Source organism: Pelodiscus sinensis, chromosome 27, assembly GCF_049634645.1.
Source record: "Pelodiscus sinensis isolate JC-2024 chromosome 27, ASM4963464v1, whole genome shotgun sequence".
Classification (NCBI taxonomy): Eukaryota; Metazoa; Chordata; order Testudines; family Trionychidae; genus Pelodiscus; species Pelodiscus sinensis.
The window spans coordinates 13,820,300-13,833,822 of record NC_134737.1 but is presented as its reverse complement, the minus strand read 5'-3'; the positions used below and the strand labels follow the sequence as shown (position 1 = coordinate 13,833,822).

The 13,523-nt window shown below is 63.3% G+C and overlaps 1 protein-coding gene across 10 annotated transcripts in view; it reads left to right on the top strand.

Moving 5' to 3' along the window:
- The window catches only part of NAV1 (neuron navigator 1), a 223,035-nt gene that overhangs the window by 151,350 nt on the left and 58,162 nt on the right, over nt 1–13,523 (top strand). For all 10 annotated transcript variants that reach the window (XM_075910183.1, XM_075910185.1, XM_075910182.1 and 7 more), the window contains 2 exons: nt 1,274–1,376; nt 6,366–6,731. In XM_075910183.1, coding sequence (XP_075766298.1) covers nt 1,274–1,376; nt 6,366–6,731 — 469 coding nt within the window. The remainder of the gene's footprint in view (nt 1–1,273; nt 1,377–6,365; nt 6,732–13,523) is intronic.

Below are 13,523 nucleotides of genomic sequence, written 5' to 3'. Positions count from 1 at the left end.
GCTGCAGCAGCCACAGAACCATTGTGCGAGGGACCGCAGCAGCCACAGAACCATTGTGCGAGGGGCCGCAGCAGCCACAGAACCATTGTGCGAGGGGCCGCAGCAGCCACAGAACCAGTGTGCGAGGGGCTGCAGCAGCCACAGAACCAGTGTGCGAGGGGCTGCAGCAGCCACAGAACCATTGTGCGAGGGGCTGCAGCAGCCACAGAACCATTGTGCGAGGGGCTGCAGCAGCCACAGAACCATTGTGCGAGGGGCTGCAGCAGCCACAGAACCATTGTGCGAGGGGCTGCAGCAGCCACAGAACCATTGTGCGAGGGGCTGCAGCAGCCACAGAACCATTGTGCGAGGGGCTGCAACAGCCACAGAACCATTGTGCGAGGGGCTGCAGCAGCCACAGAACCATTGTGCGAGGGGCTGCAGCAGCCACCCTCACCCTGCCACAGCGAGTCTCAGATCAGCTGACTGGGGCTTGCTGGGTACATTGTGCGTTCGTGGGCCAAACCCACTTCAGATGAGCTGGGGTGGAAGTAACAGGACCCAAGAGATCTGTAGAACAGCGGCAGAAGTACCTGTCAATTGTAGGACCCATTTCAAGCGGCTAATGAATGGGCGGGGTGTGTCCCATTCATAGCTTTTGATGTGGGAATGCGGATGTTAAAGGCAGGAGAAATGGGCTTTGTAATGGGCCATCCAGTGACTGTCTCTGTGCAAGCCCAGGGGAACGGTCTGAATTCCAAGTCCGCGGCCTCTCTCTGGAATTGGCTGGTGATATTCACGGCTACTTGTAAATCCACGAGTGAGTGCCTAGGATGGTGAAAATGTTCCCCTGCCGCTTTCTGTGCGTTACCACGTCTTCTGTCTGCTGTGTGTCCATTCGCCCCTTGGCACGGAGACTGCCCGGTCAGGCCAGTGCACGTGGCAGAGCGGCTTTGCTGGCACTCGAGCGGTGCAGTTAACCCTGCCTAGCCCCCAGGGCAGACAGCTGTGGGTCGCCGGGTGAATCTCCCATCGGCCCAGCGCTCGGACCTGCCCTAGGCAGCGGGTCTCCATCCTGCGCTGTCCAGAGGCTCTTGTGATGCTCAGGCAACAGAGGGGAGCTCGCACGGGGTGCAGGGAAGGGACGTGTGGGCAGAGGGCAGCTGGGCGGGAGGGGACATGGGGCTGGGTGGGTGGGGGGGACCCTGGAATGGGGTGGGGGCTTCGGGTGGGTGTCCCCCTCCTCTCCCTGCCGCCGGGGCTATAAAGGCCTGTGCTCGCCGTATCCCTGCAGACCCCGAGTCCCAAAGGAAGAGGACGGTGCAGAACGTGCTGGACCTGCGGCAGAACCTGGAGGAGACCATGTCCAGCCTGCGAGGCTCTCAGGTGTCCCACAGGTGAGACCACGATGCCCGCTGTCTCCCCCTTCCCCTCCTCCCCAGCCGTGAAAGCAGAGCAGCATGGCCCAGCCGATCGCTGGCTGCCCCAGGCCCGCCTGCGCAGGCTCATGGGCCCTTAGGGACCCCGGCCAATCCCCCTCTGGTTGGGAGCAGAGAGGGCAGGGAAAAGCCCCGCTTGAGCCCTGCCCTGCGAGCATGCAGTGGAGGCTGCGGCCACCAGGGGGCAGCACCCGGCCAGCTACAGGGGGAGCGAGACTGAGGACCAGGAGGCAGTGCTGGGGATGAGCAGAGCTGCCCTCGGGGTCACGGCCACAGGGCTCCCCCCGCCCCCGCCCCGTGTTTTGTGGCCATGGGATCTGCCCCTGAGTCCCATCACGGGTGATGCTCCTGCCCCACTGGAAGGGCTCAGCCGAGGGGGCATCCTTGGGGTTCCAGAGCTAGCCGCCGTCGCGAGCCCCGCTGCCCGGTCCGTCCGGGGGAGGCCAGGCAGGCGCCAGGACTGGGCAGCACAAGCCAATGGAAAAGGCTCAGCTGCTTGAAAAGCTCCAGGGCGCGGGGCGGTTGGCCGGGAGCAGCAGCCCATGGCCGCAGCGGCCCACCCGCCGGTTTCCCAGGTGGGCGGAGAGCCCCTGGCTGCCCACCCCAGCCGAGGTGGAGTCCGCCTCCGACCGTGGGAGCGCTGCACGTCGCCTTTCCCGCACCGCAGAGTGAGCGCCGCGCTGGGCCTCTCGGCCCGCTTCGGTGTTACCCCGTAGGGAAACTGAGGCACCCAGCTCAGACAGTGAGTCAGAAAGTCGGGAGCCGAGTGCGGCGCCCCTAACCCCCCGCCCCGTGCCTCCATCCCTGCTGTGGACGGGGGCCTCTCAGCCAGGCAGCTTCCCCACAACACCGGCCGCGTGGCTCCTCGCAGGGCTCCAGCGAGCTCCCCTGCTGCCAAACCGTCCAGCGAGCAGGGCTCATTCCCCAGGCGCCCAGCTCCGGCCTCCCATCCGGAGAGGCACAGGGCTTGCCTGGGCCAGGCCGCGCTGGGGCTGAGGGAGGGAGACCCCTCGGAGATCAGAGAGCAGGGGCTGACTTCTCCCCCCCCCCCGCCCCGGGTGGTAAGCCCTAGGGCCTCCCCGGGGCTGCCTTCCCCGTGGCCTGCACAGCAGCAGGAACCTGCCTCTGACCCATCTCCCCTCCCCAGCCCTTGGCAGCCGGCAGCAGCGCCTGGGCCATGCGGGCTACATGCTGAGCCCTGGGCCATGCAAGAGCAGGGCGGGCGAGCGGGGTACATTGCGCATCCGTGGACCAGCTGCTTACACGGAAGGAGTTTCCTGGGCCCCCAGAGCCACACCCCTTGTGATAAGGGGACACCCTGAGCCATCAGGCACCCCCTACCGCCCTTCCCTCTGAGCTCCTGCTGTAGGAGGCTGGGCCCCATCCCACGCAGGCCTGGGCCCCCCTTGCTGCAGACATTGCACAGGCTCAGCTCCTGCTGGGGTGGGGGGCTTCGTTCGTCAGTGCAGCCTGTAGCCAGGAGGGCCGGGCTAGCAGCCCCCAGGCGGGCGCTCCGGGCCTCTTGCAGTGCAGCTCCCGGGGAGCTGCCTGGCCACGCTCCTTCCCCGCTGCGCTGGGAGCTGGCAGCCGTGCCCAGCTTGAGTAAGATTTTCCCTCCCTGGCTCCGCGGCCCAGATGAGCTAATGCAGAGACAGCAGCTCGGGGCGGGGACGGGTCCCGGCGAGAGGCTGCAGGCACGGAGCTTGCGACACAGGGCGGCCAGCGGGAAGGGGAGGGAACGTGGGGCGCGCTAGCCCCACGCTGAGTCCCTCGGGGGCGCCGGCGACGGGCCTGAGGGGTCACGGCAGCCAGCTGCAGAGCAGGGAGCCTGGAACGGGGCTGAGACAGGGAGGCTCCTGCCCAGGTTCCCTTGTGAGTGTGTCTTGGGGGGTAGCCCCACAGGGAAGGCCTGTGAGGTATGTGGCTGCGCCCACGTGGGGGCCACGCTGTGTCCAGTGGTGGGAGTCCCCAGCGCGCCACTGCCCCGCGCACGGACAGAGATAAATAAATCCGCCCTCGCTCCTGCCCCCGAGGACACCAACCCCCCTCTGACCACGTGGGAGGAGTCAGAGGGGAAGGCCCCGCCCCCTGTTCTCCCAGGATCTGGCTCCCAGCCTGTGGCCCAGCCAGCGTCTGGGGCTGAGGGCACAGGGGAGGCGCCGCTGCCAGCTGAGCCCCACCCGCGATGAGTCACGACAGGCGGGGAGCGAGGGCAGGACTCCAGCCCATCTGCTCGGCCGAATGTTTTGCCGGCAGCAGCTTTTTGCAAGCACACGGCTTGGCCCGGCTCCGTGCACCTCCGTTCCCTGTGTGCACGCAGGCGCTGGTGCGCCGTGCCAGGGGAGTTGGACCCGCCTACAAGGAGCCATCTGGGCACAAGCTGCTGTGAGCACACGGGCAGCACCGGGGCGCAGGCGGAGAGCGCTGGCTGTGCGCGTGTGCACCCCTTGCACCAGTATAGTGAGCACAGCTCCGAAAGCAGGGGCAGAGGGTCGTGTGAGCCAAAGCCGCAGAAACGGTGCAAGCAAGCGACAGCGGCTGTGCAGCCCCGGGGAGGCCTCCCAGCTGGAGAGCCGGGTCCAGTTCTGGGCACCAGACGAAAGCCGCGGACGGATGGGGCGGGAGACAAAAGCGAGGGAGGGTTAGGAAAACGGAGCAGAGAGGGCCGGGCCGGGCACCGTCAGACTGGGAAGAGACGACGGACTGAGAAGGGAGCTGATAAGTCTCCAGGCCAGTATCTAGCGCCACAGAGGACCGCGACCAGCTGATCTCCATGGCTGCCGGGGGTGGAACCTCTTCTGTGGCAGTTTTCACTGCAGGGCAGACAGTTCATCCTGCCTCCGTGCGGGGCCTGGGAGACCAGAGCCCGTCCTGCCCTGCATTGCTATGCACCAAGGCCAAGCCAAGCCCGACGCACGGGCGCTGAGCGCTCAGGGACCCCCAGCGACCGGTGCTAGGCGAGGCCACCCCCAGGAGACGGGCCCTAGCCACGCGCTGGGAGAGTGTACGCCACACGGGCCCTGCCTGTGCGCACGGAGCGGTGTGCGTGCCCTGGGGACCCACCACACTGGCCTCACAGAAAATGTGAGGCAGGTGCACAAGCAGAGCAAACAGATAGTGAGCAAGCCGGGCACACCGACACACATACCACGTGTGCACGAGTCCATCACAAGAGCCACGTGCACTGAGCTCCCCCACGGGGGGCAGGGCAGAACATACAAGCCCTGCGAGCCAGGAAGGCTGGGTGTGCAGAGAAGGCAGGCAGGAGTCAAGGGAAAGAGGTGACGTTAGCCCTGCTCTCTCCCGCTGGAGCAAGGCCCCGTGCACCGGCCAGGCTGGCCACGAGGTCAATGCCTGGTGAGCCAAACCTGCGCACCAGGCGGAACAGCGGCTGGGCGAGAGCACGGCCCACGCACGTGAGCACTAGCCGAGCGCTCTGTGATCAAGTGGGCCACGCACGTGAGCCAAGTGCAGGAGACACGTGTGCAAATCCCCATCTGAATTGCAGGCTCGTGCAAAATGGTGCAAGATTTGGGCCTCTGATGCAGCGGCTCCCAGCCCTGCTTCTCCCTGGTGCCACGTGCCCTGGGCTCTCGGAGTCAGTCCCTGTAGCACGTCTGTGGGGAACTGCGTGAATTTCCTCCCCATTCCTGGCATATGGCAGTGAGTTTGCAGGCTCTCTGCTCTGGGGCCTGCCCCCAACTCTGTGCATCTGTGTGTGTGTGTCTGTGTATCTGTGTGTCTGTGCATGTGTGTGTGTGTGTGTGTCTGTGTATCTGTGTGTCTGTGCATGTGTGTGTGTGTGTGTCTGTGTGTCTGTGCATCTGTGTGTGTGTGTGTATCTGTGTGTGTGTCTGGATCTGTGTGTCTGTGCATGTGTGTGTGTGTGTGTGTGTGTGTGTCTGGATCTGTGTGTCTGTGCATGTGTGTGTGTGTGTGTGTGTCTGGATCTGTGTGTCTGTGCATGTGTGTGTGTGTGTGTGTGTGTGTCTGGATCTGTGTGTCTGTGCATGTGTGTGTGTGTGTGTGTCTGTGGATCTGTGTGTCTGTGCATGTGTGTGTGTGTGTGTGTCTGTGGATCTGTGTGTCTGTGCATCTGTGTGTGTGTGTGTATCTGTGTGTATCTGTGTGTGTATCTGTGTCTGTGCATATGTGTGTGTGTGTCTGTGTATCTGTGTGTGTGCATCTGTGTGTATCTGTGTGTGTGTCTGTGTGTATCTGTGTCTCTGTGTGTGTGTGTGTGTCTCGCACGGGATGCCCTACTGTCATTACAAGCTGCATGGGAACGTGTTTCCCGGCTGGCTCAGCAGCCCCCACAAAGCGCGATGCCGAGCTCTGTGCCCGGGCTCCACACACACATCTGGTTCAGCTCCGGTAAAACGGTGCGTGTGCCTCGGGCAGCTGATCGGAAGCAGCCCGGCTGGGCGGCCCTCCAGCGCCGGTAGCCCAGCCCAGGTGTGTCCGTCAGCCTCGCTCTGCATGTAACCCCGGCTGCCTGCCATGCTGGAAGGGAGCCCCCCCAGGCAACTGGGGCCTGGCCCTGCTGCTTCTCAGTGCAGGCCCAGGCGGGCCCAGGGTGCTGCCCGAGATCCAGCTCTGAGCCACGTATGTGCTTTCCTGCTAGCAGCCAGGCCGCCCTGGGCCTCGGCCCCTCTGTCCCGAGCCCTGTGGGAGGAAGGGACGTAAAGAGGGGGGCCCTGGGGCGTGGGACCAGGGAGCGGGGCTGTCGGGAAGAAGGGGAGATTCCTGGTGACGCCAGCGGCTTAGCACAGCGCACGCCGGGTTCCCGTCCCGGCTCCCCCGCCTTGCCTCCGAGCCGGGTGGCCTGGTTTCCCGAGGTGCTGAGTCCCTGCAGCCCGGGCCCTCTCCTGCTCCTAGGGCCAGGGCTGTTTGCCTGGCGCCGGCTGCCCCGTCCCTGACGCTCTGCTCTCTGCTCCTCCCTCGCAGCGCTTTGGAGATGACCTGCTACGACAGTGACGAGGCCAACGCCAGGAGCGTGTCCAGCCTGTCCAACCGCTCCTCGCCCCTGTCCTGGCGCTACGGGCAATCCAGCCCCCGGCTGCAGGCGGGCGACGCCCCCTCGGTGGGGGGCAGCTGCCGGTCGGAAGGCACCCCCAGCTGGTACGCGCCCGGCGAGCGGGCACACTACTCCCACACCATGCCAATGCGCAGCGCCAGCAAACTGAGCCACATCTCCCGGCTGGAGCTGGTCGAGTCGCTGGACGCCGACGACGTGGAGCTCAAGTCCGGGTACATGAGTGACAGCGACCTGCTGGGCAAGACCCTGACGGAGGACGACGACATCACCACAGGGTGAGTGGCACTGCGGGCGCCGGGCGGGCCCCGACGGGCAGTGCGGGTCCGACCGCGAGAGTCATCGGCCGCTGGGGTCTGCTGCAGGGATTGCCGGGGGCAGGTCATCACAGTGGTCCCTTCTGTCTTGGACTCTGAACCTGGGGGCCTCAAAAGGCAGATGGATGGGTAGGAGTGGGGATGGATGGATGGCCACATCTGTGATAGTTAGAGGGGTACATAAAGGGATGGGTGGATAGATGTGGGGGGCATTGGCTAGATGGGTGGGTGAGTGGTTAGGTGGAGTTAGATAGGTTTATGGGTGGTTAGATATATGTGTGTGGGGGGGAGGGGTTTCCTGTAACCTGAGCACTTGGGCAGCCACCCAGGAGAGATGGGGCACAGAGGGATGGACGGATAGATGGGTGGGGGCAGGGTTGGATAGATGGGTGGGGGCGGGGTTGGATAGATGGGTGGATAGTTAGATGGGGCACGGAGGGATGGATGGATAGATGGGTGGGGGCAGGGTTGGATAGATGGGTGGGGGCGGGGTTGGATAGATGGGTGGATAGTTAGATGGGGCACGGAGGGATGGACGGATAGATGGGTGGGGGCAGGGTTGGATAGATGGGTGGGGGCGGGGTTGGATAGATGGGTGGATAGTTAGATGGGGCATGGAGGGATGGACGGATAGATGGGTGGGGGCGGGGTTGGATAGATGGGTGGATAGTTAGATGGGGCATGGAGGGATGGACGGATAGATGGGTGGGGGTGGGGTTGGATAGATGGGTGGATAGTTAGATGGGGCACGGAGGGATGGACGGATAGATGGGTGGGGGCAGGGTTGGATAGATGGGTGGATAGTTAGATGGGGCACGGAGGGATGGACGGATAGATGGGTGGGGGCGGGGTTGGATAGATGGGTGGATAGTTAGATGGGGCACGGAGGGATGGACGGATAGATGGGTGGGGGCGGGGTTGGATAGATGGGTGGATAGTTAGATGGGGCACGGAGGGATGGACGGATAGATGGGTGGGGGCGGGGTTGGATAGATGGGTGGATAGTTAGATGGGGCATGGAGGGATGGACGGATAGATGGGTGGGGGGGGCTGTGATAGCCACATACGCCAGCTTAGCGCTGGTCTCCGTGTCTCCTGGGAGCGGCTGCCCGAGACTCGTGTAGTGGGACCTGGGTATGTCTGCCCTGCCACGGGACAGCCCCTGTGCCCTCCACCCGCTGGCTTGCGTGAAGGGGCTGTTGGACTGTGGTGGGGACGCTCGGGCTGCAGTGCCGTCCCTAGGAGCCTGCAAGATGGGGGGTCCCAGAATTCAGGCTGCTTCCGAATCTGCAATGTCTGCACCCAGTCAAAGAGCCGCTTAGCCCAGGCCTCCCAGTCAGCCGGGGTGTCTCCCTGCAGAGGAGCCCTAGCTGCGCCCACGCCATGTGGCTTTGATGTGCTGATGGAGGATATTTTATCGCTGTCCCTTTGGGAGGTCTGGGAGGAGCCTCATGCAGGAGCCAGGCTCCTGGGGAGACGGCGCCTGCCAGATCCCTTGGTGCTCAGCGACAGGGCTTCTGTGCTGGGGCTTTAGGAGTCGGGAGAGCTGCGGCCGTGAGCCCGTTTTGGAAAGTCTGACACCTATAGGGTACAAGGGTGGGAGTCTTCGGAACTCCCTGCCACATGGTGAGACCAGTAACCCCGAGGGGCGGGCGGGTGGATGGGCTGAAGGTTGAGGGCTACTGGCTTCCAGATCTAGCTTACAGGTTCAGCTCGGCGACCTTCTGTGCGGTCCAGTCCGGGCCCCGGCGCCTGCCTCGCGTCCCCCCCGCCCCGCCGACTGCCCTAGAGCCAGGCTGCTGCCGCGCCACCCAGCAGTGCCCCATCTCTCCCGTTGGCACGGCTGTGGCAGCGGAGCGCTCTGAATGGGCCGTCAGCCCCCGAGCCTGGGCGGCGAATCCAGGGGGCGGGTGCCCCCCGGAAACGGACGTGCGGCGGAGGCGAGCTTTGTAGGGCCGCAGGTCGTGGCGCAGGGCAGAGTCGGGCGCGCGGGTCAACCCCCCGCTGCTCTGCGCCCCGCTGCTCTGCGCCCCGTCCCTCCTGCCGCCCCAGTCCCGCCGCTCGGTGCAAGGTTAATTAGCCTCCGGCCCCATTGCGAGCATGGGGCCGAGGGCAGGAGATGGAGCCATCTCAGAGTGCTGCAGCTTAACGCTTGGGGGGCTGTGAGGGAGTGACCCCAGGCGGCCATAGGTCTGTGACTGTCGCTCTGGGCACCTGCGTGTAGGGTGAGTCTGTGTGTGCGTGTTAGGTGTGTGCCTCTGTGTGGATAAATGTGTATGTGCTTCTTATCTGTGATGGGGTGTGTGTATGTGTGCCACTCTGTGTGTGATTACAGGTGTGTGTGTGTATGTTTCTCTTCATCTGATTACAGGCGTGTGTGTATGTACACGTGTGTGCCCATGCTCATGTGTTTCCTGTCTGTGATTGTGGGGGTGTGTGTCTCTGCATGTAATTGCAAATGTGTGTGTACACGTGTGTGCCCATGCTCATGTGCTTCCTGCCTGTGAGGGGGCGTGTCTGTGTGTTCGGCACAGAAGGGGGGGGGATTCAGATCTTCCGCTCTTAGGGGAGCCGTGTGCATTTCAGATGACGTTCGCAAAACAGCCCATGCAGCGTCCTTTGTGGTCTTGATCTTTCACCGAGCCAGGAATCAATAATGACCTAGCTGCATTTCACCACAAAACTGCTCCACCGCAGACCTGCTGTGTCAGGAAAGCTTGGTGCGTGTGCAAGAGGGTGCGTGCGTGCGAGTGCGTGCGTGCACACCTGAGTGTGAGAGATGCACCGGGTGTGGAGGGGTGAGTGAAGGGAGGGCGTGCATGCAGAGTGCAGGGGGCTGCATTCTGCGCCTCGGGGGTAGGGGGCTGTGTGGTGCAGGCTGCCGTGGGGCCAGGGTAATTGGTGTGCTCTCCGGCTGTGGGGATTCTTTCGGCGTGAGGTAGCCTGCGGCCTGGCGACACAGTGGGCAGGTCACACCCCAAGGGCCTTTCCTGCCAATTTTCCCAGCTCCAAGCAGGGCTGCCCCTGGGCCAGCTGCTCACCACTTCCCAGGGACAGCTCCCGTCAGCTGTTCCTCACCCGTCCCATGCACTCCCGAGAGCCCAGCCTGCCAGGCGGCAGCCAGACTGGGGGGCTTCTGGCTGTTTCTGGGCCTGCGCTAGTCCCAGGGAACGCCGCCTGATCCCCGTTTGGCTGAGCTGGGTTCAGCTCTCTGCCCCCCGAGTGCCCCACCTGATTTGCCCCAGCTGGTGGGGTACGCCTGGGACTGATAGAATGTTCCCTCTAATGGGTCCCCTTGCATGTGCGGAATGAGTTTTGTCATGTGCACCACAACGCAGAGGGGATGTGTGTCTGGGGTGGGGCCGAGGGTTTCGAAGTGGGGTGTGTGGGAGGGGTGATGGCTCTGGCTGGGGGTGCGGGCTGCCCCAGGGTTACTCCCCCAGCCCTCTCTCTCCATCGGAGGTACTGCTGAGCGCCCGTGCAGCCACGTGTTGGGAGGGACCGGAGGGCAGGGTCAGGCCTTTGCAAAGGGTCCTGTCTGAGCAGGGCTGACGCAAGACGCGAGAGGTGCGCGGGCCGGTGTGATGGGAATGGACGTTGGGCTCACGCCTGTGCCCAGGGAGGAGGGACCTGGGTTCATAGGAGCAGCGTCGGGCCCAGCGCGGAAGGCTGGGGCTGGACAGGACTGTCCCAGCATGGCCAGCCACATGGGGGCGCTTGGCTGAGGCAGGGGCTGCCAGGACCCAGCATCCAGTGGGGCCACGCTGGGGTCGACTGACAGCAGCAATTTCCTGTCCGTTTGCAACTGAATGACCCCGGAGGCGCAGCATGGGGGCCCTTCTGCCACTTCCCACATGCCCCACAACCAGGTGAATGCAGCCGGCTGGGGATCTCTGAACCAATTAGGTAGCAGACATTTGCATGCCCCATCGGATTGGCTCGTTAGACGTGAATGAGTCTTTTCAGTGAAATCGGCTGCCAATGCGGAGGCGGCGGCAGCTGCCTGGGCCTTTTGATTCATTGATGTTCCTCCAAACCGCCCTGGTACTGATCTGTCAGGAGGTGAACAGCTTCCTGATTGGCCCCGTCTGTAGTGAGACAAATGTAGGCCACGGTTCGATTGTAGTGCACACACGGTGGCGCATACGCGATCCAATAGTGCTGTACACACTGGTAGTGCACGCACTCTAGTGCATACACAAGCCTGTAGCAGTGCACATACCGGTAGCGCATGCACTGTGATGCATACGCAATCTGACAACGGTGCATACACTGGGGTGCATACGCAGTCCAGTAGTGGTGCATGCACCATGGTACATACACAATCCAATAGCGGTGCACAGTGTGGTGCACACACAAGTGAGTTGGTTAGTGCAGCAGCACGGAGCAGGCTCCGGTAGTGACGATGGCCCTTCAGCACCACACACACACACACACACACACACACACACACAATGACACGTCCCTGCTCCGGAAGCTGTTGTTCATAGGACAACCCAAGGGGGATGTAGAAGCAACTCAGAGGCTGCCTGCCCCTAGCAATTTGGATCCAGTCCCTGGTTTTTTCCCCTCGGCTGCAAACCGAGATGGGGGCACAGTGGTGGGTGCGGTGGGATCAGGCAGGGCTGATGTCTCTCTAGTTCGCTGCGCAAACACTAAACCCGTAGCTGTGACACAGCCGGCCTGGTCCACGTCGAAGCGACATGAGACAAGACCGGCTCCTTCCACATGAACTGGCTGCTCCGACGCCTTGAATTATCCTTGCTGTGTGTCGGCGCCTTCTTGAGCCGCCCTCACCAATAATATCACTCGGCTCATTCGGCCGCGAGCAGCTCCACCACCAAGCGTTCCGGGGGGGGGGGGGGGCGGAAGGACAGGGAAAGCCGCTGGCAGCTCTAGCAAGGGCCAAAGTGTCAGATTCTGCCGGAGTCCCTGACACCTTGGCCCTCCAGTGCACCCCAAGGCCATGGCTTCCGTGGGGTGGGGCAGGGAGTTAGTGTCACAGCAGGAGCAGCACTTCCGGGTGCTCACCAGAGACGCAGTGGATAGCGACGGGTTCTTGGGCAGTCGGATTCCTCCCAGTGCTGCGGGACCTTCCCTGGTCCCTGTGGAGGGTGGGGTGCAAAGGCAGCTCCCGGAGCAGGGGGGTCCAGGTTTGGGGGAGCTCAGAACAGCAGTGGAGGGTTCAGGCCTGGCGTGAGGTGCATCGGCACAGCTGGGGGGCTAGCAGGGGAGGCTGTGGGCCAGCATGGAGGTGTGGGCGGCGCAGAAGAAGGAGAGGCAGGTCAGGGTGGGGGGCCCTGTGGGGGAGGTGGCCTAGGGCTGGAACGTCAGTGCCTCTGGGTGGCACCGTAATACCAGCAGCATTCGTGCAGAAGAGCGTCGTTCCTCAGGCTCCAGGGCTGTCAGGGCCTCGCTGCGTCGCTGTGCCTGGTAAAAGGGAGACCACGGCCCACTTCCGGCAGGCTGTCGGCAGAGAGCATGTTCCTGCAGGTCTTGCCCAGCCGCGCAGCCGATTCCGTCAGACCGGGGGGTTTCGAGGTCACCACATCCTCCGTGGCTGTGGGTCACGAGGCCCTGCTTGCTGGCTTTATGAGTCACCAGCAGCAGACTGGGATACACGAGGGAAGGGCACGTGGGGGGGGGGGACGCACTAGCAGGGGAGGGGGCAGCTTCCCAGAATTCTGGCTGAGGATAGAATGGCGGGGATAGTGCGCCTTTAGGCATGTGACTCGGTGCTGAGCCGGGCTCCTGCGCGACTGAGCAGTCTCGTGAGTGGGGACACGGGACGAGTGGGAGTCCCAGACGTGCTCTGCGCCCATCCCGGTCCCTCCTGGGCCCCCATTTCTCTGATTCACCATTAGCAGGAAAGGGAGCCAGGGCATCAGTATTAACGTCCCCACATCCGTTCCAAAGCTGGGGCCGGAGACATCACCCGCAGCGTCCACGGGCCTCCCCCACTGCCACAGGCATGCACAGGGCCCAGCCACGCGCTGCAGCTGCTTCCCATGGAGACTACAGTCCCCAGCATGCAATGCTCTTGGAATGCTGGCGGTAAAGCACCGCATTGCATGCTGGGCCGTGTAGTCTGCATGGGTCATGCTCTGTGTTGCAATGGCCTGTGGACACTCCCCCATGGCTATTGCTTGAGCTGGGATCATTCCTGTCCTGGGGATTATTCCCCATTGGGGGCATCACTAATGCAGAGAGCCCCATGCAGCCTCAGCCCAGCGAGTGTTCACCGTGGGGCACAGGCGACTGGTACCTGCGAGGGGATGCCGGGGGGCAGTGCAACAAGCTGCCTATGCCGTGGGGTGAGTGGAAGGTGAGACACCAAGCAGAGGGGGACACGGTGCCCCTGGGCATAGCCTGCTCCCGATAGCTGGTGCACAGGAGGGGACTCGAGGAGGCCTTGGGAGAGTGGGCGCTGGGGAGAAGGTGGAGGATTCTAGACAGCTGAGTGGCTTCAGATTGGCGGAGCTGGGGTGACTCCCGCAGAAATGTTACCGTGGGGGCCAGGAAGGGGATCAAGGGGTGACAATGGCCTGGGATGCAGAGAGGTGAGATAGTATTTGGGAAGAGAACTCAGCTGTGCCGTTATTCGGGGGTATCCACGGACAGGGCCAGGATTTGGGGACCACCCATAATTGAGAGTGATACTGTTGCCTGAGTCGTTGTCCGGTATTGGAGCCCTTGACAGGTTCTTTCCTCTAGGAGGAGAACTGGATTGTATGACTCAGGTGTATCCTTTGG